The sequence below is a fragment of the Nipponia nippon genome, unplaced genomic scaffold (assembly GCF_047370975.1).
Source record: "Nipponia nippon isolate SJK-2023a ecotype South Korea unplaced genomic scaffold, ASM4737097v1 scaffold_15, whole genome shotgun sequence".
NCBI lineage: Eukaryota > Metazoa > Chordata > Aves > Pelecaniformes > Threskiornithidae > Nipponia > Nipponia nippon.
The window spans coordinates 6,997,914-7,012,583 of NW_028262331.1; the positions used below are offsets into that span (position 1 = coordinate 6,997,914).

Sequence of the window (14,670 nt, forward strand, 5' to 3'; positions counted from 1 at the left end):
GCGGGGGGCCGCCACCCGGGGCTCGCCGCGCCCCTCCGGCCCCCCACGCCCCGGCGGTGAGCCCGGACATGGGTGTTTCTCTCCGGGAAGCGCTGCCCCGTGGCCTGTTGGTACCTGCGGCCGGGCGGCCGGCGGAAAGTACCTTCTTCTCATGAACGGTTCTAGCTCCTCGCCCTGGGCTCTCGCCATGGACACTATGAAAACCACCTATATCGTGCTGGAACTGATCATCGCGGTGCTGTCGATCGCTGGCAACGTCCTGGTCTGCTGGGCCGTGGCCATCAACAGTACCTTGAAGAACGCAACCAACTATTTCCTGGTGTCCCTGGCAGTGGCTGATATTGCCGTGGGTTTGTTAGCCATCCCTTTCGCCATCACCATCAGCATCGGATTCCAGGTGGATTTTCACAGCTGCCTCTTCTTCGCCTGCTTCGTGCTGGTGCTGACCCAAAGCTCCATTTTCAGCTTGCTGGCGGTGGCCATCGACAGGTACCTGGCTATTAAGATCCCTCTGAGGTAAGAGACTGGAGTGGACGCAGGTAGGCACGGTCCCTGACAGCCCAGGCTGTGACCTTCCCTCCCTAAGTGTGCAGGAACTTCTAGTCTCTGGTGTTGCCCTGAGAGGGTTGCTGCTCCCAGGTGATGATGAAGGTAACAGAGGTTTTTGCACTCGCTGCAGGACTGGGATCAGGTTTTCAGTATCCTGCCTCTGACTTCAAAATATACCTTGGAGCTCAGTTCCTGGAGGATGTTTGTCTTGGGAGGGTCAGTGGCTCCTTGGGGAGGCTATGCAGTGATGTAGTAGTGCGCTTGGGATAGTTGTAGCTAATCTATGTAGGTATTTATACAGCCCTCGTTATCGTGGTGTCTGGGCATCTCCCAGGGACTTAAATACAGGAGCAACCACTCTTTCTCCTGCTTCCCGGCCTATTAGAGAAGTCGTTCTGCAGGCTGTTCTCTAAGAGCTCTTGTCTCTTCCTGAGCTGAGGACACAACGCTTTCAGAAAGGCTGAAAGTCATCTTAAATAGATCTTAATATGACTTTGCACACACTTCACATTTTCAGCTAGGGCTAGAGTCTAACTAGGCTGTCTTCCAGTTTTTCGAGAGATATAAGGAATGGACTGAATTTGCAAGTTGTTGCATCTACAAATGCTGAAACTGTATTTCTGTGCCTGTATACGTACCTTTTCCTTCTGAGTGCTTACCATGAGCGAGTGTATAGATCCGCAAATGTCAGAAGGTGTCAGCTCTGTGCGTACGCTGTGACAGGAGAAGAGGGAAGGAAAAAGGATTCATACCTCAGGTTTCAGAATTTTACAGTTTCAACTTTCATGCAGGAGCAGTATCAAAGACATAAATCGGTTTCCTTCTAATTCATGGGATATTGCAAAATACTGGGGAAAAATGTATTGAATATATTTCACAAGCACTTCACCAGCAGAGTTGGCGCAGCAGCTTCCTTAAGCTTTAAGTGCACGGAAAGCCCGGCTTTGCGTTACAAACGACTTGAGTCTGTTTGTTAGTCTCGGTTTCCCTCACGTCTCTGTTGTCCCTCCCTGAGCATAAGACATCGACGGAGCCCCACTGCAGAGTCCAGGACTGATCAGAAGCAGAGGCTGGGGGGAAGCAGGGCAGATTTGGTGTAGGGACCTCAGCTGAACCGTGAAAGCTGCAGCTTTCCTAGATTCTGCTTGTCTCCGGCATCTCCCTTGCACGAGCGATGAATTCACCCTAAAATGACTTACAAAAACCCCCTTCACCCTGTTCTGGCACCTTGCATGGGAGAACTCCTATACATTGGGCAAATATTAATCAGTCATCAGGCAGATGATAAAAAACGGTAGTGGAAATGCATGTATGCTGCGTGGCGGTGTGTGTCATCGGAGCACGGAAATTCCACGGGATGGAGAGCAAGCGAGAGCCGAGCTGCAGCCCCAGGCTGTGCAGGAGGGAGCGGGGGCAGAGCCGTTCAGGTTGCTGCCAGCATCTCCGACACCGGCTGCCCACCGTCCCAGCCGCCCGGCTGGCCTCACAGACGCGCGTCAGCTCCGGGTAATGATTTGGTGCCTTCTCCATTTGTTCGTTTGGGGCTTTCTTAGGATGGGGGCTAGCAGCACAGCAGCGGCTACAGAAGCAGGTCAGATTTTTTAAGTTTCGATTTAATACCACCACAAGCAAGCTGTTCCAGCACGGGCTGTTAACTCTTTTCCTTCATACCCCAAGCGCGCTGCGAAGTGCTTGGCTGAGGAAGTTGCATCTTGTGAGGTTGATTCTCTGCTGGAATCCGAGAGGAGAGCAGCAGATCAGAAATGCTCTGAGGGGATCATTTCAACGTTTGCAGAAGGGAAGTGGTTTTGCCAACTGACAAAACAGCAAGTATTTCCTCCACTCTCTTTTTTTTTCACAGTCCTGGTCTCTAGCAGGTTTGCTTGACCCTCCATTAGGTCAGTCTCTACACCTGTGTGGGATGAAATCCCAGGGCAGTTTCGCCTTGCTTTGGGAACCTTTCCCAACATTGCTTTTTCACCCCATCTTAGGCCAAATTTTATTCCGTTTGCACAAACATCTTTATTCCTGTGAGTGCTTCCTAGCTGGACTTGTACAGGCCCTTCGGCTGTAAACGGAGATCAAGGAGTCCCATCCTAGGCTTGTCTGAAGTGTAAAGTTTGGATTAAACTTGGTCTTGGCATTGAGGCCCATTTCATTGCTCTTTAAAGGTGACCAGTGAGTAAAACCCCTTTAAAAGGACAGGGGTTTTCACTGCTAGGAGTGCAGGGCAATGGACAGGCCATTGCTTCGGCAACGGGAGATTTAGGGACTAGTACTGAAAGGCCGTTTTTATTTGTACAGCCAACATCAAAAGAGGATAGAGGAGGTTATAAAACTGTGCTGGCAAAACACTTCTCTACCGCAGTAGGGTTTTCCAACCAAGGCTTAGTTAGAGCTTCTTCGTCAGCATCGTTATTCCCGAGATGCTCCACGGTGCTGCCGGCAGCGAGGGGCGAGGAACTTGTCCAGCCACTCGCTCTAGGTAGATGCACTCACTGTTTCTGGAAGGAGGTTTGCGCTGCGGAAAGGGAAAGCTGGTCATTAATTTGTAGGAATGGTGACCTTAGGAGAAGCTTCTCACTAAAACACTCGTTCTGGAGACCAGTGCAGAGGCTGATAACAGGCCATGAAGAATTAAACATTTAAGAAAATTATTTGTACCCAGCCCAATCTAGCAAATGCAATAAACGCAGTTGTTGTGGAGCAGACAAGTGTCCCTGTCGCATCCGCCGGCTCCCTGTGGAAAGTTCTGCAGGGACACTGAGAACTGAATGTGCCATATTATTTCATACTATTTCAGGGCTATTTAAGCACACTGAGAGGCTGGGCAGGCCTGCAGGCTGGGGGTGCGCAGGAGAAGTTTGCATTACAGCCAGGCTAATAATGGATTTTTCAGTTCTGTGGCTGAACCAAAAAATCCCATGGGGAAAAGGAAAATTGTTTCAGTCAAACTGGAACAGCAATGTCTGGAGGTTTCAGTGAAACAAAGTGATCCTGACCAACCTGGCAGATTTTTGTTTGAGTTGCTTAACCCTTCTGATGTTGCTGTGCTGCTTTTTGAAACGGAGGCATCCTCTTGGAAAGGAACTAACAAATTCTCATCGAGACAATTGCAGAACAAAAATCTTACAACATTTAAAAATGGTGTTTTGGAACCCTCCCTCTTCTGGCTAAAAATATTTGCTGAATTTGACCTGAAGCCATGAATTCTTTCTGTCCCTTGAAACTCTTATTTTGTTTGTTTATTTTTGACAAATTTACTGTTTGTGGAGGAGCCCCCACCCGCGCTGCCCCGTTGGCGCAGCTGCAGCTCTGAGCCCGTTCCTGGGTCCCTTCTCCCCTGGCCAGGACACAGCTGCTCCTCTCAGACACGCTCTACCCCTGCCTCGCTTCCCGCACCCCTCCTGCACCCCAGCGCTTCCGAGCAGGCAGCGCTGCCGCCTGCGTGTGCCCGTCCCCGTGCCGCCCCAGGTACGCGGCACCAGCCCTGCTCTCGTCTGCCAAGCTGACCCCCCCGCCCAAGCTGGCTCCCCCACAGCGTTTCCTCCCAGCACAATATCAAAGCCAGGCATCTGAGCATCTTTCAGCAGCAGTAAATCCATCCTGCAGAGCGTTTGGCACAAGAGTGGTGCTAGGCTTTCGCTCCTGGCTTTCTCCAGGGCTGGATTTCACCCCGCAGTCCCATAGCTGTGAGCCAAAGGAGATTTGTAGGTGGAATAAAATCTTTTCCTTTTATTTACATTAACCAAAATCCTTTGGCGTGGCTAATAATTGTAGGTACGAATAGATGCCTGGAACAAATGTGTCGGGAATTAGAGAGGGAGAAGAGTATCTGTATTTAGAGAGCAAAAGGAGAATGAAACACTGTACAATATCACGCTCTGTGTGCCCTTGTCCGGCTGGTAATCTCCTGCAGGACAGTGAACGTTGTACTGGTGCTGCCTACCTGGCAAACACCCCAGCTGAGACCTGCGGAGGGAAAATAGCCCCAGCTCCCCGCGATTTGAGCTGATCTGGTGCTTGTTCTTCCTCCCTGGATTTAGTTCTCTCCTTTCTCCAGTTTTATCCCTAGCAGAAGTGCAGGACTGATGTTCCCAGGCAGCTTTGCCATGAACTAGAACAGGATATCCATGACCATGCCCTCTCCCTTTCTGCACTTTGCTGAGCCCTCACTGCCCCCCTGCAGCCGGAGCATCCTCGCTTGGATCACCCTCTGTCAATGGTGTGGCACTGCTCTGCTGCTGGCGCTGCCAGTCTCCCACATCAGCTGCCGCCCCTCTAATGTTTGACGTGAGGAAGGCAACAGTCCGGCTCATTTCTGTTCTCCTCATGGGGACAAATTCCTTTGGGTTGTTGTTGCTCTTATCGGATCTTTTTAGCTGTGCAGTGTCCTTTCATGAGGTGGGTTGGCTGATGCTTTATGGCTGCCTGCCCTCGCTGTGCCTTGCTGCTGCAGAGGAGGGGGTTCCCTCTGTGTTCTCCAGCAAAGAATTGTTCCTGGATTCCTCTCAACTCCCAGCTTCTTCCTCAGCAAAGCAAACTGGTGGGTATTTATGGCAGGTGGGAGGGCTGGAGCCACTAAGAGGAGAGGAAATCCTTGTCAGAGCCTTGGTCTTTGCCTCCCATTTTCTGTCTGCCACCAATGACACAGAATTGCAGCTGCTCTTCCTTCTTCTGCCCTTGCTTCATTTCCTTTCTGAAGGGAAATCCTTGCACTGCCCTTCATCTGAACTCCCAGGCGTGTTCTGCTGTCATGAGTGGCTCACACGCCGTGCCCGATCCTGAGACCCGAGCAGCACAGGAGGCATCATTACTCCAGAGCAGTGGATGCTTTGCCTTCCCGGTCCGTCAGATGGCTGTGCCTGGCCAAGGTTACCATCAATTGATAAACTTAACATGCAACAAACCTGGCAAACGTGCTGAGTGCTGCGGGCAGGAGGGCTGCCGTGTTTGCTTGAGCAACGGAGCTGTCTTGTCTTTAAGGAAGTTTGGGTCAGTTGGGCTCGACTCGGGCAGAACCTGGCGGGGTTTGTGCTGCAGCCGGTGGCCGGCAGCGGCCTTGCTGTGGGTCTCCCAGGGCTGCCGCTCGCTCCGGGCTTTGGATGCAGCCGACTGTGGACACAGAATCACAATCAAAAAATCAGGAATAATCGCATGTGCCCTCACGGCCGTAAACCGGAGAGGGAAAATCGCAGCTATTTTTAGTTGTGAGCAGCCTGGTTTCCTTAAAATGCGTGTCCCAGATTTTTATATTTTTTCCCCCACCTCGGGAGTTACTTCCCTCCCAAAAAGCAAAAATCCCAACAGGAGGGGAATGAATTGTCTTTGAGACCTCTGCCCCGCCGCAGCTCCCGCAGAAGCTGGGGGGTAGCAGGGATGTCGGGGAGCGGCAGCTGAAAGCCTCCCTTCCAGGCTGAGGGCACTGAGCTCTGGGCTGAGCCAGAACCCAGAGCTTTGGGTTTAGGAGCTTTTTTCAGTTTTGGCCAGCTCAATCTATAAAAAATACAGGTTAATTTTTAGATTTTAAAAAGCAGCTTTTGAAATCTGTCAGAATTTTACTCCAGAACACCTTTTGACCTCTCTGCAAAATAATGTGTTAAACCGAAATGTTTTGACAGCGAACTGTTTTATTTTGCAGTTAAAAGCTTTTGCTTTGTTAATTAGCGGGCTTGTTCTTGGGGTTTTTACGAATTTGCTGTTTGTCATAGCAATGAGCACAGCCCACAAAACTGAGTCTTTTAGGAGTGTTCTGCCCTGGCCCTTGGCTGCGCCGGGCAGTCAGCGCTGGGGGTGTTGGGGCTCCTGTTGCTGTGTTATGGACAGCTTTGGGCCGCAGGATGCGGGGAATCAGTGACGCCAGCTGTGCGTACAGATGTGTCAGTCCTCTCCCCTCCCCACCGGCTCTCACGGTTTTGCAAAGTCCAGCGATGGGCTCAGAGACTTTGTACGTGCCAAAGAGCGGATTATCCCCTAATCCTATGGATGACATCAGGCCTGCGCATGAGCCACAAATAACCTGCGAGTACATCAGTGGGTGCGTGTCCGTGCCCTTACACTCGCCCTTCGGTGCATTGTGGGCACTGGCGTGGCACTGGGAAAGCGGGCGGTCGCTGAGCACCGTGACCAGAACTGCTGGACCCGCTGGGGACGAGGGACAGAGCACAGTCCCTGCAGGAGCAGCTGTGCAGGCAGACTGGTGCCACTGTGGCTGGGGCTCCGCCTGTACCCCCTTCATGATGCACTGTGCATCAGCACCCATCACCCCACACCCCAGTGCTCACCTCCCCCTGAAACTCATTTCCAGGCTCCCCAGGAGCACGGTGCTGCTGTCGGCCACATCCTCCCCCCCCCCCCCCCCCGTGCTCAGACCTGCTGGTCTTTTCCATGAGATTTGCCCATCGTGCTGTAATGGTGTAGCTGGCACGCAGGGGCTGGATGCTGTGTTGCCAGCTGGTTCGAACCGGGCTGCGCCTGGGCAGGGAGGCGAGGACAGGACGGGCTCCTTGAGCTGCAGGAGCACGCTGGGACGGGGCGCGGGTGGGTGAGCGGTGCTGGGCTCGGTGCTGACCATGCGAGATCCAGCAGCCCTTGGGAAGGTGGGTCAGGGCTTTGCAGGGAAGGTAGACGAGTAGCAACTTGCTGGGGCTCGCAAATAGAAAGGCCAGCGGTTTGGGGCCTTTCAGAAGGGCTTTAGCACCCGTTTCATTACAGAAAGAGTGATCCAGCAGAGATCTGCCATCTCCCCACCCTTATCTGTTGTCTGAGGGAGCAGGGCACCGGTGCATGGGAGGGGTAGTGGTCGCACCACTGCTCTATATACAAGATCACACCCGAACAGCTCGCTGTGAATCATAGTTCCTATCTCACCTCTGCCAGCCGCCTTTAACTCAGCTGCCCGGGTGCTGCACATCTGAGGTCTGATGCTCTGGGAGGTTTGGAATGACAAAAATTCTCAGCCCCAGGCACCCTCAGGCAGATAACGTGGGGGTTCAGAGCCCTGGAGGGAGGGTGGTGTGGGAGGAAGAGCTCGGGAGGGCTGCAGGCTTGTAAGGCTCCTCAGCCCTGCGGTTGCGGCTAGGAAGAACCAGGTTTTCGTGCTCTGGGACTCAGAAACACCCTATGGAACATGAAGGGAGGGCAGGTATCACACACTCCTGCCTGCACATGGGTGTCCTGAGGCGGCTGCTCGTGTTTTGATGGCACCGGTTGTTGGCGTGTGAGCGGCGGCGTGCGGAGCGCTGAGCTCGTTTCCTTCCTGTGCCTCGGGGGCTCTGCACACCTCTGCAGTCCCCCAGCACCAGGCGTGTTCACAGGAGCAGAGCATGGGGTTGCCCAGCGTAGGCAGGGAGCCGGCAGCTTGCCCTGCACCCCGCTCGTACCCCGCGTGTCTTAGTTCAGTTTTCAGTCACCTTTTCTCACCCCATCAGGGGCGAGAGCTGACTGGGGCCGGCTTCTACAGACAGAAACTAGGGTAGCAAATGCAAATGTGGGCTGCTGTGAAAGCATGCGTGAGAAAAACATGCACACATCCACATCACAGGTGCTGTTGGTTTTCAACAAGTGCACAGCTCTGCAGCCCCCTCCCACCGCTCCCTACCCCGCAGCAGCCTGAGCTGCAGTTTCCCTTCTTATTCCCTTCTTAATCCACCAGATTACCCAAATGTGTGCTGTTTGCAGAGTGCTTTGGGCCAAAACTGTGCTTGTTCTCCTGCATTTCTCCTTCCCACATTCCTGGTCCTGCAAACCCGATGCCCTTCAGCCGTTCCCCTGCCCTGAGCCGGTTCTGTGCTGGCAGCGGCAGGACTGAGGTGCCAGCCCGTGCAGGGGTGTGCGGGGATAAACCGAGGTGAGGCAGGAGCTGGGGGCTGTAAAGGGCAGCTTTTGCTCTCCCAGCTGCTCTGCCTCCACCCTGGGGCAGGAGGAGTTCACAGGAGGGATAAGCAGATGGGTATGGATATCTTGCTGAGAGGGTGTTAAACCTGTAGGCACTCGATAGTCCAAGCTCGCAGGCTGCAGGACCTGGCATGGTTGTAGCCTGTGTGGGGTAGGCTGGGGCATGCTGGCACAAACAGGTACCCCGGGGTAGGGAACGCTCCCCTCCATATGCCCGGCTCATCGCAAGAGGCTTCACCACGGCTGAGTGTGAAGCACAAGTGGTTTTGTCTGTTTTTGTCCTGGGAAGAGTAATTTGGAGTCTTTGTAAGCGGGGAGCAGTTGACCTGGGGCTGCAAACAGGTTTGCCTCTGACTGGCAGCCATCCCCATCTTCCTCTGGGAGCAGCAGAAGGCCAGTGTCCACCTGAGGGCTCATCTTCAGCCAGGACTGCTTCTCCTGGCCTTGCCGTTGCTCTTTGTGCCTTCCTCTGCCTCACAGCTCTGTGACCCTGCTCCCAGGTGGAATTGCTTCCCAGCGAGCAAACGCAGTACGGCACGTCTGGAGCTGCCCCAGCCCCTGACAGCCTCTGATCACACGCTGGGCTTGCCGCCTTCTCTTATTTGTTCAAAAGCATCTAGCTTTTCTTTCAGACTAAGGCTGTAAATGCTGTATAACATGAGCAAAGCAAGCCCTGGAGCAAGATAAGGGCTTCCAGTCTTTAAATGCCTTTTAGTGAACCTCCAAAACTAGAAATGAAGTGTTGCAGCCTGTGACCTTGCTGGTTAGCCGCCTCAAGCAGGAGTGGAAACCTAAGAGCAGCGGGGGGCAAGCAGCTGGTTGTTCCTCCTCACTCTGTGAGGATGGGAGCCAAGGCAAGGCTGGGTTCCCCGAGCACCCAGGCTCAAAGCTCAGAGCAGCACCCACGTACTGGCCTCCCTTTTGAAGACAAGGCTTGAGCAGCAGCCGGGCTGCAGGTTGTGAGGTCCAGGTGTTCTCATTTACATGTCACTACCCAGATTTGCACAACAGCGGGGCGCTGGCGCAGCGTGGGGTGCTTCCCGGTGGGTGGGGGTGCTCGTGGGGGTGCTGCCCGGTGGGTGCGTGCTCTTGGCTCTGGGAGCTGGGGAGGGCTGTTAGCCCGGGAGCGCTCGCTTCTTCCCATTCAGCTTTTCCTGACAGGTTAAGGATGGCCGCGAGCCAGCATCTTATGGCACGTTCAGGGCTGTCTCCATCCCCCGGAGGGTGGGGGCGCAGGGGCTGAGCTGCCGCCGGTGCTCAGGTTTCCCACAAAAGCACCAGGCAGTGGGAGCGGTGCTCTGGCAGCCAGAAATGGATGGCGCTGAGCGATGCCTCCTGCCCCTCCAAATAACCCCTGTGTCCTCACCTGAGCTGTGGGTGCTGGCGCGTTTGCGGTAGCCCACCCAGCGGAGGCCGGGAGCGCGAGCGGGGGACGCTTCTGCGGTCCCCTGCGCACAATGGGGACAGATGCGGGAGGAAGTGATTTGTCTACAACTGGACGTGGACAGGCGCAGATGTCCTGCTTCCTCGGCTGATACCGTAACTGCTAATCAGATTTCTCACTCTCACTGCCAACTCCTTCCTGCTTAAAAAGCACAGCTTTTTCTTTTTTTCTTCTTTTCTTCTTTTTTCCCCCCTCTCTAAGGTGCAATTTATGATTCATTTAGATTGTCCTGCCAGGATATTTCAGCTGGTATGTGATCTCCATTCCATGGCCGTGCATGGAGCAAACAGAACAGCAGCAATGGTGCTTATTTCATGGTGTTACAGCTCCAAAAAAAAAAAAAAAAAGAGCAAGATGCAAAGTACAGCTGCAAGTAGCTGACAAGGATACAATGCTTGGCAGCCAAATAGCTCTCTCCCCTTGTGAATGGAGGTGTCTGTGTATTTTCCTTCACACTTAAAATAGAAACATATAAATTATCACTGCTTGTTTGTATCAGAGCACCTGCGTAGTCCGAATTCTGCAACCTCTCCATCTGCTCACCTCCCTGCATCCGGCAGCCCGGGCATGGGGCAGAATGGGGAGGGAAGCAGGGAGAGCAGCGGGGAGCACCAGCCCCCGGGGCTCCCTCCTCAGCTCTGGGCACCCGTAGCGCAGAGAGCACCCATGCTGCCTGCAGCATCCCTTGCACAGCCATCACGCCTCTGTCTCCCCACTGATCCCATTGAATGCGGCCTCAGCACAAGATACCTGTGAGTTTGCAATTTAAGGACTGAAATTGCTTACCGAAGGCTGATCTTGCACTGGGGCTTGGCAGCGGGAGATCTGGCCCAAACTCCCTGAGCAGAGCAGAGCAGAGCAGAGCAGAGCAGCAGCCTCCCATCAGGCTGGGGCGCAGGGATGCCGGTGTCGCTGCTGCTGACCTGCAGCTCTGCTGACAGACACACGTCTGCGTGGGGTCAGTGTAGAGTGAGGTTGACCACACAGCATGTGCAGGTTCAGTGCTGCACCTTGCCTGGTTCAAAGCGCTCCCCTGCACCATCCCAGAGACTCTGAAGATGCCGGGACAAGGGTTGGGACTCTCCTGGCTCTTCCCAGTTAAGGCTGCAGAAGGCAGAGATGTCCCTGTTCAAATGCTTAGACTAAGCAACCCTGGGAGGCTCTGTCGTGAGAGGAAATTTTCCTGATGGAAAAATTAATGCTGCGACTTCAGCATTGCGTTAGATACACGAGAGAAGCATTTAAACACGTGGTGCCTGTGTGCAGCATTCACAAGCGCAGCCTGGCAGCCCTGCAGCCTTTGGGGGCTGCTGGTGCGATGAAGCCTGACCGAGGGGGGCTGGATTTCTCAAAACATCTTTTTGTTGCTAGAAGCCACATCTCAGCCAGCCTCAGGGACTTTACTCAGGCACCCAGCGAGGACGGGGGACAGCGCTGATGCCTGGGCAGGTGGACATCCTATTGCAGATGTCTGAAGAGCCAGGACCCACAGTGTATTTGCCAGATACCAGCTGCAGGTCTTCAGACCATGGCAGAGATGATGGAGCTCATTTTTGCTTCTCCAACAGTGGCCCAGTAGCAGGCAGGTAAGGAAGGACTTTGGGAACAGGGCTGCGGTGGTGAACAAATGTAAGGGGGTTGTGCCACTCTGCAGGTGACAGTCAAAGGGGTCACCTCCCACCTGCCTGCCCCTGGGCAGGGCAAGGGCTGTGTGGTCGAATGCTGCCCAGCGCGGCGGACCCTGCACCACAGCGCTGATGAGCACATGGTGGCAAGCGCTGACGCAGTTCCTCAGCTTGCAGCTCAGCCTTTGTTCAGCAACATGTCTCAGATGTTCAGTAAAACAGACCATTTGCTATTGGCCCTGCTCTTTGCTAACCTCAGGTTTATTTACTCAATAACTTACAAGACTCCACCAAGCACCAGGAGAGTGGGTGTGTGGCACCACAATGTTTTGACCTGTTTATCCTTCTGAGCTGCTCGGGGATGGTGGGGGATTCACCCCCATTCCTGCTCTCTGAGATAAATAATATGGGAACAATAGTCCCCTTCCAGACTCTTTCCTCCAGGCTGTTGCTGGTTTCTGCCCCAAGTCTGATCGCCCCAAATGCTAACTTACGCCTCGGTTGTAGGTTCCTTGTTAGACAGGAGCCCAGGGGCAGCAGCGCCTCTGCTTGGGTGATCTCCGCGGGGTCACTGCACGGTTGGTGGGGAGATGCCAGGTACGTGCAGGACATCACTCAGTTCCTGCCCGTCGGGAGCCAAACTCCTGCATGGGAGAGGCTGGGCTGGCTGCAGGCTGGCAGCGCGTCCTGCTCTGCTCCAGCTCTACTTAGCAATGCCTGCCTGGGTGTCTTGGCCGCTATCCAGCTCTAGTAAATAGCAGTAGAAATGCAATGAGATTTGTTGGAAAAAACCACCCGGACCATCCTGCCACCCAGAAGCACAGTGCCTGGAGAATGCAGAGGGGTCTCCAGCACCCTGCGCTAATGTACGACTCTGTCGCTTTGGTGGTTGTCGTGATGCTCTTCCAGGAAAGCTGTGGACCTTGCTGAGCCGTCACTGAAGTGGAGGGGCCACAGGCAGCAGCGATGTGCGCTGGGTGAAGGACATCACCTCCAGTCCATGGGCCAGCTCAGGGGACATCTCCAGCCTCAGCAGCAGAGCGGTTGCTCACTCCACGGCACAGTGGCTGGGCAGAGCTGTCTTGTGCCCTGGCTGAAGCCTCTGCCGCTGGCCCGTTTTGGTGACGGCACAGCAGGTACAGACCCAGCAGCCTGGCACTTGTACGCGATAACACCGGTGGGTCAGAGCCATGTTGTAAAAGCAGCTGAACTTCAAGTATTTGACCTACAGCAACCCGGGCTGTGTGACTGTGACACTGGTGGCAAACGTATAGTTATGTAGGTCAGAAGAACAGAAACCTGACTCGCTCCATGGTGGCAGCACGGTGGGGATGGCATCGGGGCTTCTGCAGCGTGTCCTCTGCAGGGGCACTGGGTGGCAGCTAGATAATTAGCTGCTTGATGATGATTGTGCCAGTAAAGAGACTTTGCCTGGCAGTGTAAAAGGAACTAATGCATTGCCAGGTTATTTAATCTCAATAAATCATTTAAAAATATTCAGCTGTTATTTACATTAAAGCAACATTTGATGCCTCTGGGCAGAAACATAGAGAAGATTCAATATTTGTTATACGTTAATTGAGCAGACTTAGGTGAGTAAATTTACTTTAATAGTTTTTTGCCTAATAGTATTAAGCCTAAAAGAGAACGAAGGAGGGGTTTGCTGGAGCATTTAGAGCTGTGAAAATCTGTTGGTTCCTCACTGTCTGATCATGTTTTATAGAGCTTAGGAAAGAAGTTGAGTCTCAGTTATCCCGCAGCCAATGCCTGCTTTTCTCGATGCTGGTTTGCGATGGGGGTTGCAGTGGTGTGCAGTGGCTAGCTAAGGAGGCTCTTCGTGCCTTGATCTGCTAATAGTCATGCACTTCTTTATTTTTAAGCACATGCTTAACTTCCGTTAACTGAAGGCAGTGTCCCACCAAATAAGTGTATTAAGGTAATAATAAGGTAATTAGTGAACAATTTTAGAGCATCGAACTATCCCCAATTTCACCTTGGCCTCTTCTGACTGGTAGCTCAGTGACCTGCCATGCTGTAGTCACAGCGGCGACCATCATCGTTACCTGGGACCAATCCGCTGAATGGGGTGATGTTGGGAGGCATTTGCAATGCATCCCTGCAAAAATAAAGAGCTCATCTAAGGTGCGCTTTGTTCACTGTGAATAACATCTCCACCTGAATGAGCACCACCTCTTCCCTGTGCGGACAGGCCTGCAGCCCTCTCCATTGCTCGGCTCTGGCTCTTGCAGACCCAGAGCGCAGAATGTTTTTCCATCTCCTCCTTGAACGCATAAGGGGCCCCCGTTCAAATGTGATCCTGGCTGCAGCTCTGCCGTGCGCGCTGGGGAAGAGCGAGCAACACTATAATAAACATGCCACCATTACGGCCACTGGAAAATGAAGTGACTGCTCAACTGATTTTGTAAACCTTCAAGCCGAGCTTTATCTTTGCAGAAGGGTTCAGGAGAAGAGGAGGTGGAAGAAGCCTTATTTGGGGTCATATGTTTGCAGCAAGAGGTAGCACTAAATGTCACCAGCCTGGAGTGGCACAGCAGACACCGGCTTCAGCATGGCATGCTGAGCCACCGCGGCTTTTCCCTGTGTTCCTGTGCACAGCCTGCTTCAGACACACAAAACTCTTGACTCCTTCAGTTTCTCTGCCTGAACAATGGTCCCTTTTGCATTTTCCAGTCTCACTACAATAGATTTGGGGATGTGACATGACTGAGGCAGCAGAGAAGCAACTGAAGTGACCAACTTAAGTGTGAATAGCAGAAGCCAAGGAGCCAGGGTTTTTTTCTTCACTTGTGCCGAGCTGTGGGTCAGCAGCAGCTCTTGGTGCTCCTGCAGCGCTGACTAAGCTTGGACAACGTCGTAGCTCGCGACTCAGACTTTGCCAAGAGATCAGATTTCTGGGAACTTGCTCTGAATCAAATCTTAAAGTTTTCAGGCCCTGCAGCCCCAGACCAGCTCTGGCTCCTGAAAACAGGCACTTAACACAGGGCTTTGAAAGCAATGGGCTTGCCCTCAGTGATGCCCTGTCTGATAACGTCTCATCTTCTGAAGCAGCAAGACTTAACAATAATGAGAGAAAAGTGCAGGAGAAACCCCTCAGTGGCTGGACCTGCCCTTTAGACATCTACCCCGTGGAGTGTG

General features: G+C 53.3%; 1 protein-coding gene across 3 annotated transcripts in view; it reads left to right on the forward strand.

Annotated features, from left to right (window-relative positions):
• ADORA2B (adenosine A2b receptor) overlaps positions 1 to 14,670 on the forward strand; it is a 23,751-nt gene continuing 9,081 nt past the window's right edge. For all 3 annotated transcript variants that reach the window (XR_015703499.1, XM_087751962.1, XM_009464544.2), the window contains exon 1: positions 1 to 516. Coding sequence is in view for 2 of the 3 variants with exons in the window: in XM_087751962.1 (XP_087608088.1) it covers positions 152 to 516 (365 nt within the window). In the remaining variant the exon portion in view is untranslated. The remainder of the gene's footprint in view (positions 517 to 14,670) is intronic.